General features: G+C 41.1%; 1 protein-coding gene across 2 annotated transcripts in view; it reads right to left on the bottom strand.

The window, feature by feature from the left end:
* Positions 1–3,750: 3,750 nt before the first annotated feature.
* The window catches only part of atp10a (ATPase phospholipid transporting 10A), a 43,427-nt gene continuing 34,623 nt past the window's right edge, over positions 3,751–12,554 (bottom strand). For both annotated transcript variants that reach the window (XM_078259839.1, XM_078259842.1), the window contains exons 18-21: positions 12,374–12,454; positions 12,155–12,259; positions 8,228–8,415; positions 3,751–6,578 (exon numbers count right to left, since the gene is read on the bottom strand). In XM_078259839.1, coding sequence (XP_078115965.1) covers positions 5,939–6,578; positions 8,228–8,415; positions 12,155–12,259; positions 12,374–12,454 — 1,014 coding nt within the window. In that variant the 3' untranslated portion in view covers positions 3,751–5,938. The remainder of the gene's footprint in view (positions 6,579–8,227; positions 8,416–12,154; positions 12,260–12,373; positions 12,455–12,554) is intronic.

The following is a 12,554-nucleotide window of genomic DNA, read 5'->3' as shown; positions in this document are numbered from 1 at the left end:
TTATTTTATCATGGCTGTTAAGTGATTCCTGGAAGTGTGCCATATAGCTAACAGAGACAGGGGTCACTAAGGCAATCAAGACAGAGCTGACGTCTTCTGTGATCAGGAAGGCCACGTCTCTGATCAACCCTCTCACCTCTGGTTCATAATTCACGCTCACCAGCTCAGGGGTTTTTTCAACACTTCAGCAGAGTGTGAATGTTGACATCATCACAGCAGGGCAGGGCAAACAGTCGACTGAAATGTTTATGAGGCAAAAACAAGGAATTTGCTCATGTCTTGGTTTATGCCCCGCTGTGCTGTTTGTTCACAGCATGAAGGTCCTCTCTTGAGTTCCTGCTCTTTCTCTTTGTTCAGACTGAATTTGTTTTTTAGCCATCCTAGCTGCGAGGCTCTAGTGATGCTAATGTCGCTCAATGGTCCATCCATCCATCATCATCTGCTTATCCGGGGGTCGGGTCACGGGGGCAGCAGCTCCAGTAGGGGACCCCAAACTTCCCACTCCCGAGCCACATTAGTCGGTCAATGGTCCAGAAATATCTATCTCAACAACTGTTGGATGGGTTGCCATGAAATTCTGTGCAGACATTCATTGTTCTCAGGGGATGAATCATCGTACACGCCCCCCCCCCCAGCGCAGTTGCTAGTAGCCAAGGAGGATACAGAGGATTATAAAAACATGATGGACTCTTCAGAAGAGGTCATTAGGGGGTTGCCCTAGTGGGGGGGCTGTAACCCTCCCATCCCCCTGCTCCATGGGTGAAGGGGACCTGAAACACCCCTTTTCAGCCAGGTGTCAAGTTACTCTTTAAATGATCACATAAATAATGCACTGTAAATCATTCCTCTTGCACTACTGTACATATTGTATGGTCATAGCCTGTTCATACCTATAGTAATAGACACATATCTATATATTTACATATTCATACCTTACACTCTGTACCGTAGCATATGTTATGTAATCATACTGTAGCATATATTATGTAATATGTTATTTAATCACTGCGTAAGCCCTTTTGGTTAGACACTAACTACATGTTGTTGCTCTGTACTTGTGACATGTGCAATAACAATAAAGTTGAATCTAATCTAAATATGATAACAATAATTATAACTAGTCTTGTTTTTAGTGCTCCTGCTTCCTCCTACAGGGGAACTGGAGACTATAAATGACCCGTAGGTGTTTGTCTATCTTTGTGTTATCTGTCCAGCGTGTCCCTGTCATTTCTGTTGGATGGATTCCTGCGTCAGTGGGAAGTTAGACTGAAAAAGAGCACAGTAATGCTTTGGCTATTAGACACTCCTACATAATATTAGCGCAGAATGGAGCCACAATGCCTCCACCAACTGGAAGACAGATGGCCCTGGCTTACAAAAAGCCTTAATTTGTTATTTGGAATCAAAAGTGATGTGGTGCATTATAGCTCCACTGGTGTAAATGAACAAATCTTCAAGTCTTCTCAGCAGAACACAAAGGCTTTTTCAAAAACATAAACAATTCCCATATTCCAGCTCTCTGACGGCTTCATTGGACCAGGTTATTCACGAGGCAGCTTAGGAAATTGAAAATGTCTTGATTTAAGCTTGTTAAAAAAATGGGTCATGAAGCGGGTCAAGGCGACTTTAATGACCAGAAAATAGAATATATATATATAGATAAAATGCAAATCAAACTCCATTAGCTTCTCCCGAATCAGTCTCCTGTCTGTCCTGTACATGGCAGGTAATCAAAAAAAGTAATTAGAGAAAATGAAAGAAGACTGTGAGGAATCCCTCATTACCAGAGAGGAGCCTGTTTAATTATATTATCAATCTTTCACATGAATAATCATAACACAATATGTGACAAAATCCTTTTTTTTATTGCATGTGCTGCTTACCTAATGCCACTGAGAGCTGATGAACCACACACAATATTGCTGTGAGGAGAGTGCACAATGGCACAAAAGTTCCACACTTACAGTTTGCAGGGGATAAAACAGCTGATCAATCCGGTAAGGTTTACACTCAGGCTTTGAAAGAGATGGAGAGAGCAGCACCGCGAGGGGAGAGGAGTCATCATTATCTCTGTGTTCAGAGGAGAAATCTGCAGCAGCGGTCAGTAATTTGGCCGTTGTGTTGCAGCAGCATCAGCAGAGCCTTGTCTGTCCCTTTTCCCTCAGTGGGCCTTAAAAGGAACATTAATAACATCGCAGATGTTACGCACACCAGGCAAAGACCCACCACTGCAACACCAGGCCAAAGATCATCAGTCTTCTGAAGGCCTCTTACGTCACACCTTTGGGCAGATGTGTGAGCGGATGATAACAGAATGTATGCAGATATACTTCATATCACTGAGACAGAAGAGGTCATTCATATTATGCAGTAACATTTTGGCCTCAAAACTATTGAAAAAAGAGATGATTTTTCATGTTTTGTTTTTGCATTGTAAAAGAATAGTGACATGTTTAGCTGTCAGGAAAACATATCGGCCAATCTCAGGCACTCAAATATTAATAATGCTTATGTATTAGCCATAGCTCTGAGTGATTCAGATTTAGCCAGCAAACCTACTACTCATAATCAGAACTTTTATATCAAATAAAAACATATGAGATATCTGTCCAGAAGAGAACCCTCAGGCTCCCAGGCCTCTGGCAGAGGAAGGAAAAAGGCCACCCAGTATGGGGCCAGTTTTTTAGTCAGAGAGAGTTCAGCCCATTCAGCTCATTGTTTTGGTTTTTACGCCTCACAACTTGTGTTTTGGTTCCCTTCCCCTGCTTTTATCAGTTTCCAGCCACAGCTGTCAGTGACAGAGCCTCTGTACACTGCCTGCCCAGCCCCACACAAGACTCAACGTTAGCCATCAGAGGGTGAACATAGTGGAGCATTTAGCAGCTAAAGAGACAGATATTTCTCTCAGTAGTTGGTTGGGAGATAAACAGAGTTATTTGTTCATCAAGTGGCCACAAACATAAGTTGAAATAAATAAAATTCTTTGCTCCACATCTGTTGGATTGTGTAATTAGGTAACGGTTTGCCAACAAGTTCCCTATGACTTTATACAGTGATACTATGACACAAGTATTCATCGGTCAATGCAAGCTTTAAGACACCTTCATGTTTATCTGTGACATGCTTAAATGTAGTGACAGAAGCACAAGCATATACAATGCATGATGTAACAGAAAAACACAAAATCTAAATTAGGATACACAAAATATCTCCCAATATCAAATTAAAGCTTAATATTTTAGTATGACAATCCCATGAGACCACACTCTAGATTGTAACCAGTGTCCAAAATTAACTTTTTTTTCCACCAGCCAAATGATAAATGTTACCAGGCACTCAATAGATTACATTATTATAGCCACTTGCATATTTTAGCAGCATTTCAATTAAATTCAATTGTATTTATAGTATCAAATCATAACAGGAGTTATCTTAGGACACTTTACAGAGTAGGTTTAGACCACACTCTATAATTTACAGAGACCAAACAATTTCCCACGAGCAAGCATTTGGTGCGACAGTGGCGAGTAGTATTTGGCGAGCAGATAGTGCTAATTTTTGGACCCTGATTGTAACCCAGTTTGAATAGAGCAACTTGTTAGACTAGTTTATACCTTACACCCCCCGGATATAATACAAGACAGCCTGTGTTTTGAGCTATACCACAGCTCTTAACAATTTCATCCATTTTCACTCCCGACCCCAAAGGCCTGAGCTATAGTGCTTAAAGAACGCAAAGACTTTTACAAATTAAGGACTGGGACATTTTATTAAGCAAAGAGAACAACTTTCCAAACAGTAAAACAGGTAGTAAAGGATAAATACTTTATTATTGTCATTTTTATTTTGTTCACAAGTAGCCACGGTACAAGTAATCTCCAATTACTCGAAGGACAAAGAACTGTTAAGAAAAATGTGTATCCTGAAACTTAAAAAACTTTTCATTGCTACAATTTAGAGAGACTAGACTAAGAACTTTGTGTGATCTTGGGTCTATTAGATATCTAGAATAATACCTTGGAATGACACTGAACTTTAACAGCAGATCATTTGTTACAATGTATAATGTCAAAAAGTTACAGAAGGCTTACTTTGTAACCAAAATACAAAATGATAAACCAACAAATGGAGCTCAGATATGTTCAATGCCGTGTACAGTGAGAGTGAAGTTTCCTGGAATTCAGCAGTGAATACGCTCGAGCTTCATTCTGGCACATTGAGTGCAACGCCAAAAGCACAGAACAGACAGAAACCTATAAAACAAAGTGGACAGACTGTGCAGTCAGAACGAGAACAACATGCCAGAAAAAGGCGACATGTGCAAAAACAGACAGAATGGAAAGAAACCACATAGCATGTGGTCTCATAAATATCATCCACACCAACACAAGACGACCCTCACTGAACAGACACAGCTTCAGCATCGGAAGCAAACTTAGATTTGTAATTTCTTATCCAGTGTTAAGGCACATACTATTGCTTAGAGAATACAGAAATATAAATGATCTTTGGTAAATGATACACTTTATAAAAAAATGTACTGCAATGACACAAGAGATACACAATCATGACATATTAAAGGTGCTGCTGCTTTAAATGCTTAACAGTGACTGTAGCATGATTCCATTTTCCCATACTTTAACTGGTTCATTTGTGCACATTGACAACAAGTACAAAAGTGTGAAAGGAATAAAACTTCCCGACCTTGTCATACTGCACTTGAGCACGGAACATGCCGCCAGCACCAACAATACTCGATGGCAATTCTAAAAAATAATGCTTTCAAAGTGCAAATTTAAATCTTAAAGCCACATCTTTTACATTTGGGAAAAGACTTTCTTTCACCATTGAGCTTTTTGGTTTCCAGCCGAGCACCAGCACAACAAACGACTAGACTGAAATAAACAGTTGACAAAAAGTAATCTTGTTTATGAAACGTGACGGTAGCGTGTTGTCGACATACTGCACAGTGCTTAAAGGAATAGTTTGATATTTTGGGAAACACCGTTAGATGATTAGTGAGATGAGAAGACTAATACCTCATACTCTCACGTCTGTGCTAAATATGAAGCTACAGCTAGGAGACGGTTGCCTTAGCTTAGCATAAAGACTGAAAACGGAGGGAAACAGCTAGCCTGGTCGAAAAGCTGACTAACATGTTATATCTTGTTTGTTTAATCCGTATAAAAACTCACATACAAAAAACACAATTTTGTGGGTTTACAGGACACACACACACACACACACACACACACACACACACGGTAGATTGTTGCTGTATAAAGGTGAATTCTCATATTGCATTATCATATTTGAAGTCAACAGCGCTCATAATTATTCAGTGGAATGTACGTTATGACAGAACAGCTATTACCACACTTTTCAGCCTTTACAATTTAGCAAACAAATGTTCAAACAAATCCAGCAACAACTGAGCACTGAGTCATTGCCGCTGTCTGCTGATTTATGTAAAGATAAAACTCTGAGTTTCTGTGGAACTTAAAACGTATAAAATGTCTCTTCTCAGGAATGTCAACTCTGATTCCTCTGATCCTGGTCTTAATGTATTTGCAGGCGAAGCGAAAAGAATGAACAGAGAAAGAAAATAAACTCCCAAACATGCCAGCAGTGGAATGTCTCTCCTCCGTTCCTCCTTACATTAAAACCTGATCAACTACTGAGATCCATCTTTGATATAAAAAAAATTCCAGGATTAAAAAAAAAGAAGAAAAAAAAAAGAAAAAAAAAGGGAGATGTTCCAGTTCTTCCATCTTCAAAACATCAAAAATATCTTAAGCTTTAAACATCCTAAATATAAAGTACCTATTTGTATCTTTTATAAAAGAATCTCCTTGAAAAATACAATAAAAATTAGACTTTTTGTAAAAATCTATCGTGCAAATTGTTGTTTGAGTAAGAAAGTTAAGACTGTAAGACATCACAGAGTGGTGTGCAGCGACTGTTCCGCCCCCTGCTCTGTCCTCTGTGCTGGATGAACGCTGTGGTCCGACTTTAGTCTTTGGTCCGAGTTCCTGGTGTATTTGACACACTGGGAGTCTCCGGCGGGGGGCAGGTTCAGCTGGACGCTGCCTGTCTGAGAGAGCAGAGGCGTGGAGGTGATCCAGCCGGACAGACTCACATCTGACACCTCTAAAGTCTTACTGAGACACTCAGAGTCTTTGGTGGAAGGAGGCTGCGGCTCCCCAGGGAGCTTAGGAGTGTCTTTGGTGTAAGGAAGAGTGTCTTTTTCTGTAGGAACTATTGTGTAGAGATCTGAAGGGCCCTTATTACTATCTGCAGGTCCCAGCGGGCTTCTCCGGCCCTGTTCATCCGTTTGTAAAGCGGGCCCCTGTGATGTCTCGGAGCTGGGGAGGCTCCTCTGGTCTTTTTTATTGCAACCTTTAGGGGAAGGCTTGCTGAGGGACAGGAAGGGAGGCTTGGGGCTGAGCGCTGACCCCGCCTTGACCCTGCTGAGGCTCAGAATGTTCCGGCGAGTTTCAGTGGGGAGTTTATCCAACTGTCTTCCAACTTGGACTGGGCTGGGAAACAGCGTGCCTTGACACGCCCTGTAGAAATATCTGGAAAAGGAAAACAGAGTCAGATATCAGGACAACACTATTCCAAAGATGAATGCCAGGCTCTTGGGATAAACATGAAAGACATCTGGTACAGATACTGTATAAGCCATCGCACGGGCCATGAATAGTTGACAAATAGGGTTGGGTATTGTTGGGTTTTTCAGACTCTGGTACATTTCATTGGTCCAGAGAGTCTGGCCTCTCTCCATTGACAAGCGTTAACTTCCTTGAAGGCGGGTACTCTGTTGAAGTTTAAAACTATTGGATCTGCCCAGAGCCACTCTGGATCTGCCATAACCAATCGCTAACGTTTGGTTGTGACATCGGCTTAGCATTGCTAGCGTTAGCCTTAGCCAACTCCTTCACAACTAACGGAGCGAGCTGGAAAATCAAACTGTTCCCGAACCCCGTGGGGAGGAGGGCCACAACATCATGGCCACCAACACAACTCAGCAAAGATTGTTCTTGCTCAGGATTTAACTTCTGGATATTTGGAGGCGTTGCCACAACGGACCGAATGGCTTCTCTCGCATCTTTCTTCGCGGCCATTACGGAACTCACCGAAGGTTACCAAACCTCAACGTCATCGTTCTCAGCCACTCCCTCTGTTTGCTGATTGGACCGCCAAATATTTGGTCGGAGAAAACCCAAGAATATACCGCAAACCCAGATGGAGTACTGAAGGGAAATGAAAATTGAGCGAAGTACGTAGGAGTGCCATCTAGTGGGCTCAGGAAATAAAGACACTGGTTCACGAAGCTTCATTTGGCCATCACTACTAAACGGTACCTGAACCAATACTTAAAAAAAAGATTAAGGCTTGTTTATTGCTAAGGGGGTTAACATTTAATGATTGACTGAAACAATAACTTATAACAATAACTTACTTCACCAGTAAATTGCTGTTAAAACGACAAGAACAACCACTGAATGGGATTGCACCACGACGCTAACCAGTTTTAAGTAAATGCACCATCTGTGTTGTTTTTTCCGACAGTGGCAGCTGAACATCCCGGTGTTGGAATCCTCTACAGTAAGATACAGTCACACCTTACACCGTTTAGCTGTCAGCATTCTAACCTTGTTTAATCCAGCTACTAGCTAACAGTAGGCTAACGTTACCTGCTGCCAAGTGTAGTGTTAACTAGCGTCCCGCACAGCGCTGCTTCTGTTGAGCATCAGAGAGAAGCGCAGGCATTTAAGTGGCACCGAAATCCGCATTGCTATGTGGTCCGGTAGATACCAGTCGTTTTGTTTTGGTACCCAACCCTATTGAGAAACGGGCTTGTGTATTCAGTCTAGGGCGTAATTTCCACTGGGGACCCCCACCCCCTTTTAAATTAGTTTGATATTATTTTATTTATAAGTCTCTGTGATCTATTTTAAACAATAAAGAAAGTAAGACATTTTTCTCATACACAGTTTACTGTTCTTTCTACAAGAATTTATCGTTATGATCAACTTTATTATTTTCTGGATTTTGTATGACCATAACTTACGCATGTAGAAAATGCAGGAAATGGGATTCAAATAGAAAATATTTTTCTGGTGGAGAACCCCCAGAACCCCTGTTTCGTGTCTCCCCCCCCACTTCTCAAACCAAAGTTACACCCTTGTATTCAGTCAAACACAGATTAACCGTGGTGTACCTGGGCAGCAGCGCTGCTACAGGCGTGATGACACAGAGCATGTAGAAGAGGGGGTCCTGCAGCAGCCTCTGCATGGTCCAGTAGGGGTTAGAGGGGGTGTAGCAGGTGGGACAGGAGGCATTGTAGCACAGAGCCACAGTGAAGAATAAAGCTGTACTGAAGGCGATAGACAGCCAGTTCATCCAGGTCTACATGGGAAGGAGACAAGGGAAAGTATTGTGAATTATTTTACTTTTTTTGTGTGAAAAGTTAATTTAGCTTTCTAAAATAATTACAACAGACCATGGCGACTTCAACAAGGCAACACGACTGATAACAAGTAAGTCCACCCAGTGTCTAGCCAATGTACTGTATCCCATGAGGATTCATAATTATTAATAAGGGGATGATATTTTATGATTTTTGTTGACTATTTCTCCAACATCATTGCTGATAAGCTGTATATTTTAAAACCATGTAGTGCATTAGCATTGTTAAATTTGGCTGTAAAGTGTTCTGAAATCATAATCCAATTGAACACCAACACTAGCGAACTATGCAGGAATTTTCTTTTTAGTAATCTGGGTCTTATTTTCCTAGTGTCGGCCATACTATAGGTTACGATACGATAATGTTCTTAACCGTTGCTAGAATCAGTCCAACAGGGCAGAAACAGGAAAAGTCAGTTTATCACACAGGTTGTAAACAAACTCCCATGTAGCCATACTATCAAAACCACTTATTGAGAAATGAAACTCAAAGTGAGTGCAGCCAAATGTCGGTAATAAATCACTTATTGCTAAACAAAGCCTGTTTGCACACAACTACAAAAACTACTGTTGGTCAAATCTGAACCAGTCTTTAAAATGCCATCGATGTTCACAGTACAACAGACTAATAAAACATCATTTTGAAGCTGCGTTCACTTTTTTCTTTTTTGGCCACTTGGGGGCAGCAGAGCAAGCCGTAATCAACATATCGCTTTATGAAGTTGATATGGCAAACAGTAGCCTATTTACCCATCTAGCTACTTGAAGTTCATTTTATCTATGGCCACTTGACTTGTAAGTCCAATATTCAGTCTTTCAGCTTTCAGGTTTTGGTCTCCACCGACTCCTGAGGGAAATATCTGGCTCTTTAGCTGCTAAATGCTATATTACATTTACCAGCTAGTTGCTAACTTTGTTTATCTGCAGTTTAGGGCTAAGCAGGTAGCGGCAGTGGATTTATCAACTTTTTTTTGGGGCTGAAAACAGCAGCCTGGTGCGTCTGAAAACTAAACTAGAATGTGGTGAGAAAACAATAATGTTGCGGGCTGGAAAAACCAAAACCATGAGCTGTGAGAACAATGCTCCACAGAGCTGAGGGTGGACTGATAATTGTCTTTGGGTTCTCCACTACAAGCAACCTGTTCACAATACACACAGTCATTACATTGATTGTTAATATCAAAATGTTGATTGGTGCAGCTTTAATGTTCTCACAAATGGGGGAGGTGACGACAATTTTGCTGTGCAATTAATTGTCTCCGAAATAATTGCGATTAACAATATGATTGTCTCTTTCAGTGAAATTAAAAAATATTTATTACTTTTTTGAACAAATTAAAGTTTTGAATGAATTCCAGGATACATCGTTTGGTTATATCACTGTCATGTCACCCAGATAATGTAGTAACACAGTGTACTTATGTTACTGGTTTTATTGTTTTTAATTGCTTCTAATAGACTTGTTTTATGTGTTGTTTGATTGCTTATCTGTCTTTAATGTGCTATATGTGCTGGTTTAACTGTAAAGTGTCTTTGAGTACCATGAAAAGGGCTATATAAAGAAAATGTATTATGCAGTCAACCACGCCTCTTTATCATAAAACATTTTTTCTAACTGTATGACCCCATTTTTATTGCTATGAACGTGAATAGGGTCAAGTGCCTACAACTAACAATTGAAATACAAATATACAATAGTCCACCAATCAGCTATAAATTACAATTTGACAAATCTAAACAAAATCAACAATTACCAGTCATGACCTCAAGACCTTAGCTAAGCTAATGTAAGCAACTACTTGCAGTTAAACAAAGAAATGGCGAGTATGTAAAACAAAAAAATGGACAAGTAGACAATAATGTATTAATTGTCAGTTAAACGTGTTTGCTTCCTGTCTGATTGTCTGTCCACGTATGTTCCTTACCATGTTGGACTCTGATGGCCAAACCTAACAAATGAAAAGGTTAAATGGAACCGGACTTTTCCTTTAAGCAATGAATGCAATCCAAAGATATTAACATGAGAAGCCTGCACACTTATGCTGTGTCTCAAACCACCTACTGTCACACTTCAAACACTTAGTTTTAAGTATATAGTGTAGATAATGCAAAAAGTCAGAGTACTGAAAGTACCAGGATGACCCCCTAAAAACGGTCAAAAAGTTCAGTGTGGACGATGGACCCTACTCGCACTAAACGGGCACCATCTTGACTACAAAGCAGAAGGGAGTCCTTGACTGGCAGCTGATTGGACGAACGCTTCACGTGGGTCTGGCTGCTCGAGAATTTCAAACCGACTGTAATGGCGGCTCGCTCGGAATACGATCTCGTATTTATGAAAATAGTTCACCGAAACCTGTTTCTAAAAACATCTGAAGAGAGAAATAGGCCATACAGTTGCTGAATCTGTCTTCATTTCAGATCGACAAATGTCAGTTTAAAAGATTTTCGTCAGATTTTGAGATGCGGCGAGCCGAGAGACTGCTACTCGTTTGCATACAGGAAAGCAGGCTGGAAAATCGTGTTCACATGTGTTGCGTTCATCACGTTCATCCCGCTCGTCATTTCCGGCAAGTGTTTTAACATAAGTGTTCCTTTTGGAACAATACTAACCATCAAAAGTGGGCACTACAGCAGTAAGTGGTCAGTGCACATTAGCAGTATACTGATGGTAGTATGCGGAATGAGACACAGCCTTAATATTGTATACGCAGTTATGTGCTCTTTAATGAGTTTTGGCAGTTACAGGGATTAACTGCCCTGGTGTCACCCTGAGGCCCTCCTGAGTTGACTGACTGGTAGACATCTGACAAGGTGAATTCTATAAAATGGTCCATTGGTGTATTGTCCCTCCTGACACATACACAAGCACACACTGAAGCACATAATTAATTACAGCCCCACAGCTACTGTATGGGGGGGGAAGAGAAAGAGCGCTGCCTGCTGTCATTTCAAATACCTTTAATTGACTTTCACAGCCGTTTACCGATCAGGCATGCATTAGGTTTCTTTAGCAGCAAGAGAAACAAGTAACTGCCAGCTGAGCATTTGGAAATGTTTACCTTCGGTCGATGCTGCTCGCTGTGAATACTTCTCTGTATGACGACCAGGAAGTTAGTTAGTGAAAAAGGACATTTTTCATGTAAAAAACTTGTCAGGCTAAATTTACAGCCTCAGCATAATGGAAAAGACTCTGATTCAATGCAGGGTCATAAATGTTAAATGATAAGACTGCTGGGCTGTTTTACGAGAACCATTGGGGGGAGGGGAGATACCTGAGAATAAAACCAAGGCCGCTGGGGGAATGTGGGGAATTTTTTTTTAAATGAACAGGTATTGTGGAGCTCTGTGGTGGCGTGCTGCAATGTGGTGGAGATAGTTTGCAGAGGGCCTGGATGGAGGCAGACACGCTGTCAAGCTGATATATAGGCTCTGATGCTGCAGAGCTTTCTGGTTCAATCTAATCAGCTGGAGTTAAATATCCATGTGTCTGTCAGCCTTTGCACCAGTGCTCCCCCACAAAGCAAGATGCTGATTTGAGTGAGAAAAAGCAGCACTGAGAGTAGGGCTGAACGATGAACCGCTTTCAAATCGAAATCATTCAGCCCTAACTGAGAGAGAGGAGGCACTTTGAAATCTTGAGTATTGCCATCAATGAGTCTAAAATTAGGTTCCTTACCCAGGTTTTGGTCTCAATGCCCAAGTGCACCAGAATGGTGAATAAAGCGAGGGTGGTGATGGGCGTTCCCCATGTAAACAGATCCACGTCAGAGTCAGCGTAAGCCTGGGAGGAAGAAGAGAAGGAGACGGGGCGAGGAGAACGGAAGTGATGAGTAAGTAAGAGCAGCAAGGAATTACTGAGTGAAGACGAGCGGATGGAAAATAAAACCAGACTCACAAAGTAAGGAATGAAGAAGCAGACCAGACTTTGGTAGAAGGCATCGATCATGTTCATCCAGAACATGTATGGCTTATATTCCTGCGAGACAGAAGCAGAGATTTACTGCCGTGAAACTCATCAATGTGAAGGACATTAAGGTGGTATTAAAATATTGTCATGAATCATAAAGATAAAGCTG

This window comes from Sander vitreus, chromosome 9, assembly GCF_031162955.1.
Source record: "Sander vitreus isolate 19-12246 chromosome 9, sanVit1, whole genome shotgun sequence".
In the NCBI taxonomy this organism is placed as follows: domain Eukaryota; kingdom Metazoa; phylum Chordata; class Actinopteri; order Perciformes; family Percidae; genus Sander; species Sander vitreus.
This window is presented reverse-complemented; position numbering and strand designations above follow the sequence as displayed.